The sequence below is a fragment of the Camellia sinensis genome, chromosome 10 (assembly GCF_055761805.1).
Source record: "Camellia sinensis isolate YWXY chromosome 10, ASM5576180v1, whole genome shotgun sequence".
Taxonomy (NCBI): domain Eukaryota; kingdom Viridiplantae; phylum Streptophyta; class Magnoliopsida; order Ericales; family Theaceae; genus Camellia; species Camellia sinensis.
Window position 1 is genome coordinate 69,944,185 of NC_138970.1, and position 19,033 is coordinate 69,963,217.

A 19,033-nucleotide genomic window follows, 5' to 3' on the forward strand; every position below is an offset into this window, starting at 1 on the left:
CCCCCTTTTGTGACAAATATATATATACAAATATGTAGAATGATTATTTATTTTTTTGATGAAATTTCTCAATAAAATAGTTTATTTTGTTTGGAGATGATCATTACAGTCTAAGTCAATGTCATGATTAAAAATGAGGGTTAAGTTTATTAAGGTTGAAGTGTAGCAGGGTGGGTAACACTATTATAGACATATCATTTTACTTTACTATTGCTTGAGCCAAAATTCTAGCTCCGCCACTACTTCAGATATGCTTCATGCCACCGCCAATTGTTTGCAGTATAGAAGATGCGGCTATAGGTTCATTATTTTACAAACAAATTGATTTTTACTTCAACATTGCCAAATGTTAACATTAGTTTCTCTTTAATTACTACATAGGCAATGATGATGGAGTTGTTGACTATGAGGAACTTGCCCTTTTCGGTTTTGACTTGTACTTTGATGATGACAATGTTCAAGATGAGTTTGACAATGATGATGGCTTTGCCTTTGACTTTGGTTTTGATGATGACAATGACGATCATGTTGAAAATGACGATGATGATGACGATCATGTCAAAGATGACTTTGACAATGACGATGACGATCTTGTCGAAGATGACTTTGACGACGATGACAATTAACAACATTGTCAGGTATTAACAATTGCAGATTATTATCAACTCTCTAGAGGAAAGGTTTATGCATACATATCCTAATGATACACACACACACACACACACACACACAAAATGTCATTGCGCAAAATGTTAGTTCTTGTTTTTACCAATTAACTTTATTTTTGAGGAATGCTAAGCATGAAAATTTTATGGTATTGTGTACTATATGCACTTTTAGTTATGATTTATGTGTCATTCGTTATGACCTATAGTGTTGTTAATTATTACACATTATAATGTTAGTTATGACATTATTTTGTTTATATGATCCAAGAGTTGTTTAGTTATACTTCATGTGACATTTGGTTATAACTCAATTAATTAATTTATTTATTTTTAGTAATGACTCCCATGATATTGAGTTATACCATTTATGATAATCAAACTCACAAATGACATAACTTGCATATAGCATTTCCTTGCATCAATTAATGTTTTTCTTCATATTTCAATATGTTCAACTTTAAACATATCACAAAGGATTATCCCATTCAAACATATGCTAAATGCAATTCTTTCCACAAAAGAGGATGAAACTAGATTTTTCTTTTTTCTTTCTTTCTTTCTTTCTTTCTTTCTTTCTTTCCTTACTCGATGATTAGCAAGTTGTAAGTTGCGGAATGTGATTGAGATTGAGGCTTATAATTGAGATTTCTTAACCCTCTTCTTAATGCAACTTTGTATATTTTACTAGTATTTGATGTGAATCAGGTTGGATGTGTTTGAAGTACAAAATGAGCCAAAAAGTGATATTTTAGTTGAAAAGCATGCATCGCATGTGTAGAGAGGGTCATTCCTACACGTGTGGCCCCCTTCCTGAAGATCAAAACGGACTGCATAATCCGCATGTGAAGAGGGTACGTATGGAGCCTTTCCTATATGCGCAACCTTTTTTGCACGTGTGGCCACATCGATTTTTGTGTGCGTTTTTTCTAAAGTCACCTGTTTTACTAGAAAAGTATAAGATGAGGAAAAGAAGGCTGTTATGAGGTTCGAAAATTCTCTGAAAAACGAGGCAAATGAGGCTAGGGTTTTGGAGTTGAAGGATTGGAGGTCTTCTATGGCAACTTCTTCATCATCTTTCTACTCCTCTATGAGCGGCCCGGCTTCTCTTTTTAGGGTTTTGATGAAACCCTAGCCATGTAAATAGAGTTTTAACTAGGCTTTGATCGTTTAAATGGTTTGAGCAAGTTGTATGAATGTTTTTGAAGTTTTAATTTCAATATCTTTCTATCCCTTTCTGTATTGTACTTTCTGTAATTATTGAATACTTTTCATACTACTCAAAGTATGGGACGAGTCATGCTATGAGAGACGAGTCGTATTACTACCGTAGTCTAGAGAAAACGACTTGTACTAGTTAAGATGATTTGTGCCTACATGTTAAATGCAACAATCCTTTTGATCAATGTTTCAAACTTGTAATTGTGAAACATTGCGTAGTTCAAACTGTATTGCAGTTAGATATCGATGTTAAACCCTATTTATGCAACTAGTGGTGGATTCTTTGCCCTAGGATTTTTCCCAAATCGAATTCTCAACCTTAATCTTTAGTGTTAGTTTAAAATTTTGAGTAAATTACAAATACACCCCGAGAGGTTTGATCAAACTACGAATCGCCCCTTGTGGTTCTGGAAATTATATTCCACCCCCTGAGGTTTCTAATTTCATAACAAATTGCTCATTTTATTAATTAATCATCAAGTCAATTAACAGTTTTTAATGATGTCGCAAATATGTTTTAATTAATAATTTAAGTAAATTTATTATTCTATAGGAGAGCAATTATGAATTTTATTTTTTTAGTTAATTCTGTTAAATAAAAAATTCTTAAAATAGAGTATTTATAATTTTTCAAATCACAGTGGACAACCTATACTTTAAGCAAACTTCCAGGGGTGTATTTGTAATTTACCCTTTAATTTTCTAGTTGTTATTTTAATTCTCGCTTTAATTTAATTATCATCAATTATTCTCGTCTAAATTAATCTAGGAAACTTGCCATTAAAATTAGTTGAATTTCACATTAGTCCTTGTGGATCGATACCTAGATTCCCATTATTCTACCGAATTTAGGTATAGTTTGGACTTTATTTTTGGTGTACTTAACGACCCACCAGTTACTAGTATCACCTCTCTACCCACACTATAACCACCATTATCACTACCATTACCATAGCTACCACTCGAACCACCACTATCACAACTCACGCCACTGCTACCACGACTATTAGTATTATCATTTTTAGAATCCTAACTAAATATAGGACACTATTTTCTACTGAACATATTTTTCAAAAAACCTCTCATAGAAGTTTCTTTCCCCTTCAAAACAGACAGAGCATAGTACATGGTAGTTCATATATAGGCTTCTTTTTAATGAAAGAAAAAAATTTGGAAAGAAATTTATGCTAAAATAAAAGTACAAACAAATAGATGGAATATATATATATGTTTGTACTTTGTTCTTGTTTTAGCATTTTTATCCCTTTTGATATTCCTAATAATTTTCTTCTTCTTTTGAGGTTGACCTAATAACTATTTTTCTTTGCTTTTATTTATTTATTTATTTTTTTGTTTGGCATCTTTGGATTTGTTAACTAAACTAAGATATGGCATATGTTGTTGAGACATCCATGTTGTCTGTTCGATAGAAAAGGAAGTAAAGAAAAAAGAAACACACACACACACACACACACAGACACACACACACACACACACATATATATATATATATATATGAGAACATGTGTTTGTTCCTTTTTTAGTATTTTTCTTCTCTCTAGTTTCTTTTTAAACTATTTAGATTTGGCTTTTTTCGTGACAGGTGATTTTTGAGGCATAATTTTCTCAAATTCTATGAAGATCAAGAAGTTGGAGAAACCAACCAAGGTTACAGGGTGTTTTCTTATGTTTGTGGAAACTATTTAGTTGTTACGATTACATTTTATTGGACTATTGTCTAAATTTGAATAAGCTATTAGCTCTTACTATTTGTTCTTTGTAGTGTGTGTTCTTGTTTGGTGGGTTGATGATACTACTAGCAAAACCTTGTGTTTTGTGGGTACAACTGGACTTACTTTATTATTAGCCATGTAATAATTATGGGTGAATTCGAAACCTTCTGTTTTGTGTTTTGTGAGACTCAAAAAAGTTGCTTTTAATCTTAATGTGGGTTGATTGATTGAAAAATGGGCAGTGGCATGTATAAGCTTCCAAGTTGATATTACTCTACAGTTATGGTTGTTACAATTTAACATCTTTTTCGTTTAAGTTTTTAAAGTTTTGATTTTGTCATTTAAGTCATTAAAATATTAAATTTGAATCAATTTAATCCTAAAGACAATACAAAATAAAATATAAATTTTATAATAAAATTTTACTCTGATTCACAATAAGTTTTATAGTGGATAGAGTAAAATTTTACTGTTGACGCTAATTTCAACGGTAAAAATTTTATTAATTTTTTAAAAGAATTTCATAGATCTTATTTAATAGATCTTGACGAGAGAATTTTAAAAATATTAATTTTATTAAAAAGCGATGTCTAAATCAAAATTTGTATCAATTTAAATTTATTTTTTTAAAATAGGAATTTAAAATTTAAATTATTAAATTACTCACTAATGATATTTTTGATAATAATGATGTGTAATCGATTTTTCAAGAAAAAATTTTGTGCTTTTCCTTAATGTATGAAAATTTTATTATGAGAGAGTTTTGACCAAATTTCCCTTTAAACAATTGTTTGTAAAATTATGACATTGTTTTATATTTTGAGCGTATTGTGATCATATTGTAAATAATGACAACGGATTAAAAAATTGTCGTTCCAAACCGAAGCAAATTATATTTTCTAAGGTCGATTTGATGATTGTTTGGGATGATCTAAATAAATATACTTTTTGACTTTTTAAGAAAAAATATGCAAAAAAGTAGAGAGGTGATGTGACCCAAATAAGTGCACTTATTTAGTTTATGCCAAATAGCATTCCAAAATTTTCATAATTCAGTTTGATTCTAAATTTCATAAAATTGTAAATAGTGATTTAGTTTGAACCATGCTTAGCCCTATACCTATCCATTTTCAATAATACTACGAATTCAGAAATTTTATCCTGAATTTTATCCAAAAACATCAATCTATGGCTCAAATTCATTTATAAGTAAGCCCCACACTACATCAATTCAATTTCTGCCACACAAATACAACATTAAAAAAATATAAGCTGATAAGTCTGGGACCATAACAGTGATGATCCATTTTTCGCCTATAGTTCTTAGTAATAGCCCAGTCTAGAAAATTTCCTTGCAAGTGAGAAACCCATTTGATATCTCTTATTCAAGAGGTAACACAATTACATATCAAAACTGGGGCAGAGTTCAGTAGAAATCAGATTTAAACTATAAATTAATGCATTACCATAAAAAAATAAAAATAAAAAAGGGATAATTATTTCAAAATAAACCCTAACTTTTAATTTTTTTCAATTTAAACCCTAATAAACTTTTGATTTATTTTCAATCTAAATCATTTGCCTATTTTTATTAAGTAAAAGTAACTACAAAAATGATATTTTAGTCATTAAACTCAAGTAAAAATAATATTTTAGACATATTATGTATACTTATATTGAGTTTAATGACTAAAATATTTTTTTCCCATTGGTTTTACTTAATAAAAGGAGGAAATATCACTTTGCCCCCTAAACTATCACGCGTTTTTTAATTTGACTCCCATATTTTGATTTATTTCAATTTAGTACTTGAACTTTCAACAAATTGATAAATTTAACCCATGCTATAATGATTCTAGTTGGACTCAACCCATTTAATGCTTTTGAATATGGGAAACCATATTCGTGATGTTCGTTCCTTTCTCTTCATGTTTGGTTTTGGCTTCAGGGGACACCATCCTTGTTGGTGTCGGCACTGCCTCTTTTTCCTTGTCTTGTCAAGGTCCAAGGGTCGATACTAGCCTTGGTGGTGTCGACACCATCTTGCTGCTGGGTTCCTAGATCACTACTAAAATTTAGGGTCAACACCAGCCTTTGGTGGTGTCGACACTTGCCTTTTTTTGTTGGCCTTTTGGGTCGACACCAGTTTGGGAAGTGTAGACCCTTGTCTATTACAGGATCTGGTTTTATCTACTGAAATTTAGTGTCGACACCCCTAGTCCGAGGGTTGACCCCTGTGACTCTTTTTCTAGATTTTATTTGGCTTGGGCCCTACTTTTGGGGGATTTTGACTTTTTCCTTTCATTTGACCTTGGAGCTACTATTCTATTAATACCTAGTCACTATAAATAGACCCAAAGATACTTTTCTCTCATTAGTTGCTTCCCTTTTTTCCCTCTCACCCGTAACTCTCTCTCCCTCTCTCGCTCTCAAAATTCACTTTCTGTCACTTTAATCTAGAGATCTACTCACCTAGTGTTTTCTCACCTTGATCCTTTGAGATAAAGTGTAGATCGCGTCAAGAGCTTCCCTTTAATTCGAGTGGTTCGTGATTTTGTTGATGTCGAGTTTTTCCAAGTTCTTGTCTTTCACCTTTCTAAGCTTGAGGTAGGGATTCTTAACACCTCCTTATGGGTTTTAACTTTGCTATTTGTTTTATAAAACCACCTTGTGGAAGAAATGGACTTTTGAATAATCTTGGGTTTTGGTTCTAAATAAAAAGGAGGGGTTTTCAAATGGTTTCATGGAAATGATTGTGGGATTGGAAATGAGGTGTAGAGGTAACAAAATGGTTGGTTTTGATATTTGGAATTGGTTTTGGAAGAAAAAGGGAAGGGGGGTTTGCCCTAAATGTTGATTTTGTATAAATACTAGTATTGATGTTGGAAACATAGAATTTAATTATTATTGATGAATAGGGTGGAGTAAGGTATGTATTACCACTCACATCTTGGAATTTGGGAGGATTACCTTTATGGAAATTAATTTTGTTTTATCTGTTTAGAGATATCTATTTTGGAGTATCGGTGGACGATAGTTATGATTGTTGTAGAAATTGCATGAGAACTCTCATTCATCTGCATTGAGCATTGTCATATGTTTACACATTTGAAATATGTATATTGTTTTGAGAAATGGTGAATACTTGGTGAATCTGGATTGGGGGTGTGGTTACTATGGTAAGTTGGCCTGTGTGTCCTTGGTGAAAGACCAGAAACCCGTGCGCATAGGTGTCGAGCCTTCTGATTAATACCGGTAAAAATTACAAAAGAGTAGTGCTTTTATGGCCTACTAGCAGACACGTACCTAGAGATTCACAGAGTTGTATTCACAATTCAGTTTTCTATATAAAAAAAAATTTAACAAAAAAAAAAAAGAAAAAAGAAAAAAGAAAAAAAGAAAATGTTTCATGAATCATAACATAAACCTAGCATGGCATGATTTGAAATAGATATAAAATGTTTTGTCATGAGCATGTGCATTTTACCCTTATAACTTTGTTAAGATTCATATGCTGTGTTGGATTATTTCTACTGGGCTTTGGCTCACCCTATGTGCGAAAAACATTTCAAGTGCTGATGATATGCCTTCGCCAAGGTAATAGCTTAGGAGGACTTGGAGCAAGAGTTTTATTTTGTTAATTGTGTAATTGTTTTATACAAGCCAAGGGCTTTTATATGTATTGGGATTTAAATTCATTTTGTTGTAACTAAGTACTAACTTGAAAAGTTGTAGGCCTTTAGGGCATTCTTTTAATTGTTTATCTTTCATTTTGTTTCCTTACCGTGTAACACATGCTATAGATTCAGAGTTAGACTTATGAATGTATATATTCATGTGTTGCTCTTTTGTACAAGAAATTGGAATTAATGGAAGTTAATTATTTCATCTTATGTCATCTTTTAATTAATAGTGTGGTTGGGTAATTGTATTTACTTCGGGGCGTTACAACTTGGTATCAGAGCGTACCGAGTTTGAATACTTTGGGTACGTGGGAAGTGGTTTTTACCACAATGGGTTTCTCTCGCTTGGTAGAGATATCTGTGTGTATAATATGCCTATGTGATAGCATGCTTATATGGCTATACGGATGTGAAATTTAATTTCTAAGATATTGATTGAGTCTACGGGTTTCTAGAAGTCTTGTTAGAAGAGCACTTGATCACTGCTGTTTCGAACTAGAACTCTAGCAATGCCGTAAGATGATCCTTATCTATAAAGGAAGTTCGTATGTGTTTATGTGCTAATGTGCTTATGTGGAATGAATTAAATGTTGTCCATCGCATTAGGATGCAAGTGAGTTAGCTTCGACACATTTGTAAATGTGCTAATCTCTAGTGTTACCTTAATTAGAATGTTAGGACGAGGACGTGGTGGTGGTAGGCCTGGCAGGCATAGAAGGCATGAAGTGTCGTTACTGGATGAAATTTCGTCATAGGAAGAAGGGGTTGGTCAGGCCAATATGGCTGAATCAGTGGATCATCAGGCCATGGGCGCTTTGGCCCGTGAAATGGCCGGAGCCTTGCGTGAATCCGTGGACATTCTTAGGACTGAGAGTCAAGTCCGGGCCCAGGTTGCTGAGGCAAGGCCATCTTTCTTGAAGAGAGAGTTCTTTCGATCTAATACGGATGAGTTTTTGGGGGATCCGAAGGAGCCACTGAAAGCAGATGAATGGCTTGAGCAGACGGTGAAGACATTCGAGATGCTTGGTATCAAATATGATGGTTTGAGGGTGACCTTGGCATCTTTCTAGCTAAAGGGAGATGCGAGTAAATGGTGGAAGTATGCGCGTGGGCGCATTGGAGTGACTTGGGAGTCTTTTGTCAGCGCCTTCCAAGACAAGTTTTTACCTCCCACTACTAGGGAGAAGTTGAGGGACCAATTCTTTAAGCTCAAGCAGGTTAACACACCGATAGCCGAGTGCAGACCGCCCCGAACTCTCTTTGCGCGCTCCCCTTTCGGAGAGGGTGCGAATTGGGTTCTAGTTACTACAGTTCGGACTCCTGTCACGGTTCTGAATCTAATCTCACAAGGTGCAATGTAAGACTCATAAATCACCAAAGAGTCCAAATCTGGCAAATTGTTTTGAAAAATCGATTTTAATCAAAAAGCGCCAAACATGGACTGCTTTTCCAGATTTTAGAGTCGCCACTTAAATATTTTATTTTGGGAAATTTAGGAAATCCTGACTCGTGCCTAAGGCCACATGTCCGTCATCACCAAAGGTTCTTCGGCTCAGGAACTTGGGTACGAAGAGGGAAGGTCATGAAATGAGCACCCCCGCTCGCCCGATCAAAGGATCGGCCTCTACTAAACATGATATGTTGTTTTTATAAACACATGTGTTCTTATTCCGGTTTATTAGTTAACTTACTATGTGATGCGCACAACATACAAGTATAGACTCAATCATGAGAATTGGAACAAAACAATTCATGTTTGTTTTCAAAAATGGTTTTAAAATGCTACTCACAAGTATGCTAAAACGCGGATTTGCCACCCTCGAGTGGGCTTAAAACATGATGATTTGCCACTTCGCAAAGTGGGCTTAAAACTAACATTTGATGAATTGTTCCAATTCAGGCAATCAAGCCTCCACCCACAGGCATTCAAGCAGTTGATCACTTAAGCAAATAGCCTCATGGCAAGCATGCTATCATGGCAGTCACTTACACGCATGCAAGGATGCTAAAGCATGAACACTTACAGTGTACTCCAAGCCAAAATAGGAAACTAGTTAGAAATCAATACATGATCCTAACTATGTTAATCAATGCCTAATGCAACACATGCAAAATGCAATTAAATAGGCTCGACTATCTAAGATGGCATATGAGTGCAACACTTGATACACGTATTCAAATAGGAATTGAAATACAACGCAGTTTGAATGATGCGCCGAGCCTAGTGCATGCAAGACAAATGAATGATGCAGACATGCAAAGCATAACGTATGCTAATCAAAATATGCCCTAATCTAACCATCGAAAGCAGTTAAATAAAAGGGAGAAAGAAGTGGGGTTGGAAGACATGCACACAAGCACGCACGCTTATTTACAACAATGCGCCCTTGCGAAGGAGGGTCCGAATAAATAAGCTAACTAGCTATATTAATTAATTACAAACCAACTAATCAACTATGCTAAGCTAATTAATTACAAACCGAATCAAAACTGGCTATACTAAGCTAATTAGAATATTACAAAGATGAAATAAATTAGTTAAATACATTAACTAATTAATTACAAAATTAGCAAAATAACTAGCTAAGCAAAGCAGTTAAAATGGCCTCGAGGGGAGGGAAACATGCATGCTCGGTTTGCTTTGCCTGGAAAATGCATTGCCATGCCATGAGTGGTCTCTGTTTGCACTCGCGGTGATCTCAGAACATCAAACACACCTCCAGGTTACATCTGCCCCAAAACAGGAAGATTTTGGACAACTTTGCTGCAGGTGGCCGGCTGGCCACCTCAACTGGTCGGTAGGCTACCTCAACTGGCCGACTGGCCAGTGCAAGTGGTCGGTCAGCAACTTTTCTTTCCAGAATCCCTCTTTTGCGGCAACAGAGAACAACAAAGGCACATCAATGCATTTGCAAGGAAATGTGTGTGCAACTACTCTTCTTATCATTTCTCAAACGCAAAGGAGCGTAATACTCGGCTCTCAAGCCACCAATCACGCATCTCAATGCATGATGGCCAAAGAGCCAAGTTTGCACAATGTTAGTGAATGCACAAACAAGACAAAGAGCCTCCACCTCTATCATGCATGATCAAGAGGGTTAGCGACCAAGAAATGTGACACGTTTCATCACTACACGTATGAAACGTCTCACATTTCTTGTGTTTGGATTAACGTCCGATCCAAACACAATGCAATACAAACAACACGCTTATCTTTCAATGCTAAAGCAGCACGCACAAGACTCAATCATGTAAGCAATGCATGCAAGACATGTTAAAGGGGGCCAAGAGCACTAAAGCAAGTGAAGAACATTACACATGAGGCATGCACCATCAATCTCAAATGGCCAAATTAACTATGGACCGACCTAAGATACTCCAAAACAGTGGCCAAAACACACTAAAACTTATGCACAAAAAGCAAGGAATGCATGCTCATTCATTTGCTCGCAAACAAGGCACAAAGATTAACTTTCAAACACATTGAAAGGGTGATATATATGAGAGCATGGCAGAGGTACAAGCACTAAAATCATATGCCAAATGATGACATATCATGCAAACAACACAAGTATAACATGTTAGGGTCCTTAGAACTCAAAGCTAGTCAAGGCCTTTACACTACAACCATGCACATCAAGTGTCACATGGCCAAGACCACTCAAAACAGAGCTAAGGCATGCTAAAATAATGGCAAATACATGCTGAGATAGAGCTAACACAAGCTAGGATGATAGGAATATAGCATGGAGCATGTTAGGCCAACAAGTAGGATTACACTACAAGTATAAGATGCAAGCAACCAATGACCAAATCAACCAAAAACAGAGTTATAAAAGGTCTAAAAAGTCACAAAATCATGCTTGAACAAAGCCACAAAGAAGTAGAAACACATGCTCATTTGGTGGGCCATCAACACATGCAAACAAGACAATAGGAGAGGGGACCACTTCCTCCTATTTTGGGCCACAAAATCAACTTTCCAACACTAAAATTCCTCTGGAATTTAGTGGTTAAAAGGCCAAAAAGAGATAGTTTGAATAGCCTTGAAAGGTGGTACAAAAACTTAGCAAATAAGACCCTAAAGAGGGTAGACCACCCCTAACCCCAACAAGGACTCAAACCAATATTTTAACACTTAAAATCAGAGCTTTTTGTAGTTAACAACCAAGCCTAAAACAGCATGCAAAGGTGGCTAATATGGATACAAAAATAAGCTTAAAAAGGGAATATGCTCACCGTTGAAGCACATCAGCAAGAGGACAACTTCTAAGCCAAAAACCAACTTTAAAGGACTCCAAACAAGCCTTAAGAAACCTCAGCTCCAAAAGGAAGGTGTTTGACTAGGTGTTGTAGTGCAAAAATGTGAAGAAAACACACTTTTAAGCTCAATACAGAGAGAGAGAGAATGAGAATTCTAGAGAGAGAGATTTCAGCTTCTCAAATTTCTGAACCCCTCTAAAGGGGGAGGGACCTCCCCTTATATAGGCAATGCAAGAAAAAGCTTGCTTGACATGCTTAAAGCTTATTTCCATCCCTCCATATACGTGTATGGAGGATAAGTTCAGTGAGCCACAACTGGCTCAAAAGATCTGAAAATATCTAAAAAGGAGAAGATTGGCCGCCGGCCAGTTAAGGTGGCCGGCCGGCCACCTCCCCTAGCCGGCCGACCACTCCAAGTGGCCTACAAGGAAGAAAAGTGGCCGGCAAGTTCCACAAGTGGCTGGCAGCCCTTCCTCTCCCTCAAGCAAGAGGCAACAAGGTTTGGCCCAAAAACCAAGGCCAAAACACAAAGTGTTAAGAGGCTCAAAGACAGGGCACTCGGCCGAGACCTTCGGGCGCTCGAAACAAGCACAAACATGCGCAATCATCGCATGCACAAATGATGACGTCTGAGTCTTAAGGTCAGTCAAAAATGAGGTGTCTATACCGAGTTTGAGGCTACCTTTACCAGCTTGTCGAGGTTTGCACCGGAACACGTAGAGACAGAGGAATGCCGTTGTATCGGGTTCGAGAAGAGGTTGAGGACCTGGCTCTTGTTCAAAGCAGTCGGGGCAATGATTAAGGGCTACGGGCGCCTTGTGGAGGCGATGACTCATCTAGAGATTGTGGTTCAGGCAGAAGAGGAGCGGATGAGGGGTTCTAGGCGGAGTCAGGAGGTTCAGGGAGAGAGGGACTATAAGAGGCAAATGAGTTCCATTTTACAATAGTCCTAAGGAGCTCAGTCTAAGTCCACTTTTCTTGTACCGAGTTCTGGGTTAAGGAGAGGTGGATAGTGAGGGATTACCCGTTTCAAGTGTGGCCAGCTAGGTCACAAGTATATAGTTTACCCGAAGAAGGAAGGAGGGCAACAGTCTGCACCATTGATGACTTGTTCTCAGAGCCAAAGTCAGGAGAGAGGACAGTTGCCTACTTGTTATCAGTGTGGGTAGGTGGGCCACATGAGAAGGTTTTGCCCTCAGGCAGGTGGCACGTCTGAAGCATCTAGCCAGAGGCAGACACAGAGCCATCGGCCTACAAAATCAACTCAGGCCTTGAGGGCCAATCAGGGAGCCTCCTCGGCTTAGTCCGTGCATCAGACTTATACTCCGAGGGGTGAGTAGGTGGAGTAGGGACCTACAGGGCGAGTGTATGCTATTACTACGCTAGATCTAGTGCCAGCACCTTCGGTAGTGAGAGGTAATTTCTTATTGTGTAATTCTATTGCCAATGTGTTGATTGATATAGGTGCATCCCACTCCTTTATTTCGTCTACATTTGCATCAGCACTGTGATTGGATTTGGCTCGGTTAGCATCTCCACTTAGTGTAGAGTCACCTATTGGGGGTGAGATTGTGTTGGAACAGGGATGTTGGGGTTGTGAGATAAAAGTCGCTAGTCGTCGACTTCCTTTTGCATTTGTACTAATTGATATGCCAAGTTTAATATTATATTGGGAATGGATTTGTTGTCATCGTATCGGGCTTTCATAGATTGTTACTGTTAGAGGGTTATTGTATGTACTTTGAGTGGCGAGTGTTTTTATTTCTTGGGAGATCGAGCTGATAGAGTTTTGTCATCGGTGTATGATCCGCGTGGTCAGAGTGAGCTTAGTTGCCTTCTTGCAAACTTCATAGGTAGTGAGTGTGATGAAGCTCGAGTTGATTTGTTGAGGGTAGTTTGTGAATACCCAGACATTTTTCCTGAAGATCTCACCCGTTTACCACCTCACTGCGAGATTGAGTTCTCTATTGACTTAGTGCCTGGCACGACATCGATTTCCATGGCACCATATAGGTTTGCACCTACTAAGTTGAGTGAGTTGAAGATTCAACTCCAAGCATTGTTAGATAAAGGTTTTATCTGCCCTAGTACATTGCCTTAGGGAGCACCAACTCTTTGCCAAGAAGGAGGATGACACCTTGCGACTTTGTATTGATTACCAGAAGTTGAACCGGGTAACTATTAAGAACAAGTACCCATTGTCTCCTATAGAGGACTTGTTTGACCAGTTGAAGGGGTCTTGTTGCTTTTCTAAAATAGATTTGAGTTCGGGTTATCACCAGTTGAGGGTAAGGGAGGTGGACATGCAGAAAACAACACTCTGTACGCGGTATGGCCATTATGAGTTCCTAGTAATTCCTTTTAGGTTAACCAACGCACCGGTCTTGTTTAGGGATTTGATGAATAGAATCTTCCGCGAGTTCTTAGACCTTTTTGTAGTCATCTTCATAAATGACATTTTGATTTACTCACCCTCTGAAGAGAAACATGAGGAACACTTGCGAGTTGTGCTTGAGTTGCTTAGAGCCCACAAGTTATATGCTAAGTTCGGGAAGTGTGAATTCTGGTTGAAAGAAGTTAAGTTCTTAGGCCATGTGGTATCCGGGAAAGGGGTGATGGTAGACTCTTCCATGATAGAAGCAGTGCAAGACTGGGAACAACCTAAGAATGCCTTTGAGATTCGTAGCTTCTTGGGGTTGGCCAGGTATTACAGTCGGTTTGTGAAGGATTTTTCTAGACTAGCCTCACTTGTGACTAAATTGACGAGGAAAGGAATCAAGTTTGTGTGGAGTGAGACTTGTGAAAAGTCGTTCCAAAAGCTCAAGGTTAGACTTACCACTGCTCTAGTGTTGATTATTTTGGAGAGAGGTGTGATTCCTAACATAATTACAATAATCCGGTCCCAATTACAAATTAACACAAGACAGCATAATGGAAATAATAAGCTTTCATTAGTCTGCAAAACTACTGGAAGGAGGTTTTCTACGGTCGAGCGACATTTTCTACGCTCGATCGGAGGACTAAAAATCTGGGCAACAAGAGTTTGAAAAACAAGCTACCAACCTGTCCCAAATACAACCACAACCAACCAAAAGACCAATGCAAGGTAAAACAAAGGAAAAACAAGATAAACAACAGCACTAAGCCAAGAAACTCGAGTCCGGAATATAGTAAGTGTTGGTTTAAGATCGGGGTCGCTATAACCTCCCCCCCTTAAAGAATTTTGTCCTCGAAATTTCAAATCAAGTTCAAAATTATCATTAACTATTTACTATAGTGATAATCTATTAATTTCAAAGCCATGACCCATTCTCTGGTCAATCATTTTCACCAACCCGATACACAATTTCTGACATTGAAACATAATTCGTATATTCCCAAAACATTTACAATGTTTATAATAACTCAAGTTCCCAAAATTTACACAACACATACAATGTTTCCAAAAGTGATACAACACATAAAATATTCCCTTATTCTCAAAACATATACAATGCTTATATTGAATTCATGTTCTCAAAACATAACCGACATATATAATGTTCTGATATTGCATTAACATAACAACATTTAATACATGCACAAACATCAATAAACAAGTCCGGATATTTCTCACGGACCTCCGACTCACGCTCCCAAGTTGCTTTCTCGACCCTGTGATGTTTCCACAATACCTTCACAAAGGGAATTGTCTTGCCTCGGAAGACTTGTTCTCGGGTATCCATGACCCTCACCAGTATCTCCTCATACGAGGCATCCTCATCTACCTCTAAGTTGGTCCAATCCAACACGTGCCATGGGTCCAGCTCATGCTTCTGAAGCATACTAATATGAATTAAGTCATGAACTCCAGAAAGCTATGGCAGTAACGCCAAACTGTAAGCTATCTCCCCAATCCGCTCAAGGATCTCAAAAGGCCCAATAAATCGAGGGAACAACTTCCCACTCTTCCCAAATCTCATCAAACCCCGCCTACGTGATATCTTCAAAAAAACATGATTTCCCACCTCAAAAGACAAAGGTCTCCTCCTATGGTCGACGTAACTTTTCTGGTGACTCTGAGCCGTAACTAACCGTTTACGGATAAGTCCCACATTCTCTGTCATTTCTCGAACCAACTCCTGACCCAATCACCCACCTAGGCCCAACACCCTAGAGATCTACACGGTCGGGTATACAAGGCCTCAAATGGTGCCATGCCAATACTTGATTGGAAACTATTGTTATAGGAGAACTCCACTAAGGGTAAGTGTCTCTCCCACGAACCCTTAAAATCAAGGACACAACCCCGAAGCATATCCTCTAAAATCTGAATAGTACGCTCGGACTGTCCGTCAGTCTGACGGTGATACATGGTGCTAAAAGTCAATTTAGTGCCCAAGGCACTCTATAAGCTTTGCCACAACCGATCTATAAAATGCGGATCTCAATCCAAAACAATCGTCACTGGCACCCCGTGCAACCTCACTATGTCCCTAATGTACATGTCGGCAAGGTAATCTACCAAATCACTTCCGCGCATAGGAATAAACTACGCTGACTTAGTCAACCGGTCAGCTACCACCCAAATGGCATCATTTCCCCGTTAAGTTCTTGGAAGACCCACGAAAAAATCCATCTGACGTGCTCCCACTTCCACTCGGCTATAGGCAAGGGTTGCAACAAACCAGCTGGCCCCAGATGCTTGGCCTTCACTTGCTGACAAGTAAGGCATCACGATACAAACACCGCCATATCCTTCTTCATATCCCTCCACCAAAACTATTGAATAAGGTTGTGATACATCTTTGTGCCTCCCAGATGCACCGCAAGGCGTGAATGGTGAAACTTTCAGAGAACTTTCTCTTGGCAAGACTCTGGAACGAACAAACGGTCACATATCTCACACTCTGGTCGAGATACACATTCAAGCCCTTCTCTATCTTCCCACTAGAGATCTTCCCCCGAAGGGATTCCAACTTAAGGTCACCCTTCTATGCTTCTAACACTCGGTTCACAAGTGTGGGTTGGGCAACTATCGTAAACAAGGCTGCAGATTCAACAGACTCGCCAAGATGCAAGTCTAACTTCCCAAGAGCACCCAACTTTTCCCACTCTCAGATGGCAATGCTAGCCACACTGTTAACAGATTTTCTACTCAAGGCATTGGCCACAGCATTGGCCTTTCTCGAGTGATAATGCAACTCAAAATTCAAGTCCTTTTGTGTAAACAGATACTTCAGACTCTTGTGAACCAAGAACACCTCAAATTTCTCCCCATACAAATAATGCCTCCAAATCTTCGAGGCAAAGATCACCACGGCTAACTCTAGGTCATGAGTAGGGTAGTTCCTCTCATGAGTCTTTAACTGCCGCGAGCCATAGGCCACTACCTTCCCTTTCTGCATCAGCACACAACCCAAGCCTTCTCGTGAGGCATCACAATACATTGAATAGCCCAAATCCCTCTTCGAAATAATCAACACTGGAGCAGTGGTAAGTCTAACCTTGAGCTCTTGGAACGACTTCTCACAAGTCTCAAATTTAATTTCATTCTTGGTCAATCTAGTCAATGGTGAGGCTAGCCTAGAAAAATCCTTCACAAATCTATGGTACTACACGACCAACCCCAAGAAACTGCGGATCTCAAAGGTAATTTTAGGTTGTTCCCAATCTTGAACTACCTCTATCTTGCATGAATCTACAGTCACCCTTTCCCTCGATACCACATGGCCTAGAAATTTAACCTCTTTTAGCCAGAATTCACACTTTCCAAACTTAGTAAACAACTTATGGGGTCTAAGCGACTCAAGCACCACTCTCAAGTGTTCCTCGTGTTCCTCCTAAGAGGGTGAATAGATCAAGATTTCGTCCATAAAGACGACCACGAAACGGTCTAGGAACTCACGGAAAATCCGGTTCATCAAGTCCATAAACATAGCTGGGGTATTGGTTAGCCCAAAAGGCATCACCAGAAACTTGTAATGGCCATACCGCGTACGAAATGTCGTCTTCAGGATATCCTCCTCCCTTACTCTCAACTGGTAGTAACCCGATCTAAGGTTTATCTTAGAAAAGCAACAAGACCCCTTCAACTGATTAAACAGATCATCTATACAAGGCATCAGGTACTTGTTCTTGACAGTTACCTAGTTTAACTTTCGGTAATCGATACAAAGCTACAAAGCTCCATTCTTCTTTTTAGCAAAGAGAGCTGGTGCACCCCAAGGTGAAGTGCTGGGGCGGATAAAGCCCTTATCTAACAATTCCTGGAGTTGAATCTTCAACTCACTTAACCCGGAAAATGCAAGCCTATACGGTGCCATAAAATCGGTGTCGTACCAAGCACGAAGTCAATACAGAACTCAACCTCACGATGAGGTAGCAAATTGGTAAGATACTGTGAAAAACATCCGGGTATTCACAAACTACCCTTGGTAACTCGACTCGGACTTCTTTACACTCACCACCCCAATAAGTTGGCAAGAAAGCAACCAAGTTCATTCCGCCCATGTGGATTATACACTGGTGATAAGAACCTATCCACCCGGTCCCCAAGAAATGAAAACAGTCCCCGTTCAAGGTACATACAGTAACCCTCTGACGGTAGCAATCTATAATAGCCCGGCATGAAGACAACCAGTCCATACCCAAAATAACATCAAAACAAGACATATCTATCAACACAAATAAAAAAGGTAATCGGTGATCGGCAACCTCTATGTCGCAACCCCAACACCCCTACTTCAAAACTATCTCAGCGACACCACACGAATAGGAGATGTTAACTGAGCCAACTCTAACCCCAAAATCAATGCAAATGCAGACGAGATAAAAGAATGGGATACACCCATGTTAATCAATACATTAGCAACCAAATTACAAAACAAAAAGGTACCTCTCACTACTGAAGGTGCTAGCACAAGATCTGGCGTGGTGACAACATACACACTCCCTGTAGGCCTCTGATCTACCTGCTCACCCCTCGGAGCATAGGACTGATGCGTTGACTAAGTCGAAGAGGCTCCCTGATTGGCCCTCGAGGCTTGTGCTGACTGTGTAGGATGACAGCTCTGTGTCTGTCTCGAACCAGACACACCGGGTGTGCTACCCAATTGAGGGAAAAATCTCTTCATAAGCCCCGCCTGCCCACACTGATAACAAGTGAGTGACTGCCCTCTCCCGACTTTGGCTCTAAGAACGAGTCGAAGACTGCGTAGATCGCTGCCCTCCTCCTCTTTGCGGACAAGTTGGAGACTTGTGACCCAACTGGCCACATTTGAAACAAGTCAAATCCCCTGACCACCTCTCCCAGAGCCCGAACTCGGCACTGGAAAGGTAGACCTTGACTGTGCGCTATGGGACTGCTGTGGGTTAGAACCCTTCTGCCTCTTCCCGTCATCGTAAACCTCCTGACTCCTCCTAGAGCCCCTCATCCTCTCCTTCTCAGCCTGTATAATGGTCTCAAGATAGGTCCCCACCTCCACAA

At 38.9% G+C, this 19,033-nt stretch overlaps 1 protein-coding gene across 1 annotated transcript in view; it reads left to right on the top strand.

Annotated features, from left to right (window-relative positions):
* LOC114282126 (putative disease resistance protein At4g19050) overlaps positions 1 to 2,174 on the top strand; it is a 121,196-nt gene extending 119,022 nt beyond the window's left edge. Inside the window, exons 7-8 of the mRNA XM_082890148.1 lie at positions 382 to 638; positions 1,374 to 2,174. Of these exons, the coding sequence (XP_082746274.1) occupies positions 382 to 626 (245 nt within the window). The 3' untranslated portion in view covers positions 627 to 638; positions 1,374 to 2,174. The remainder of the gene's footprint in view (positions 1 to 381; positions 639 to 1,373) is intronic.
* The last annotated feature ends 16,859 nt before the right edge of the window (positions 2,175 to 19,033 follow it).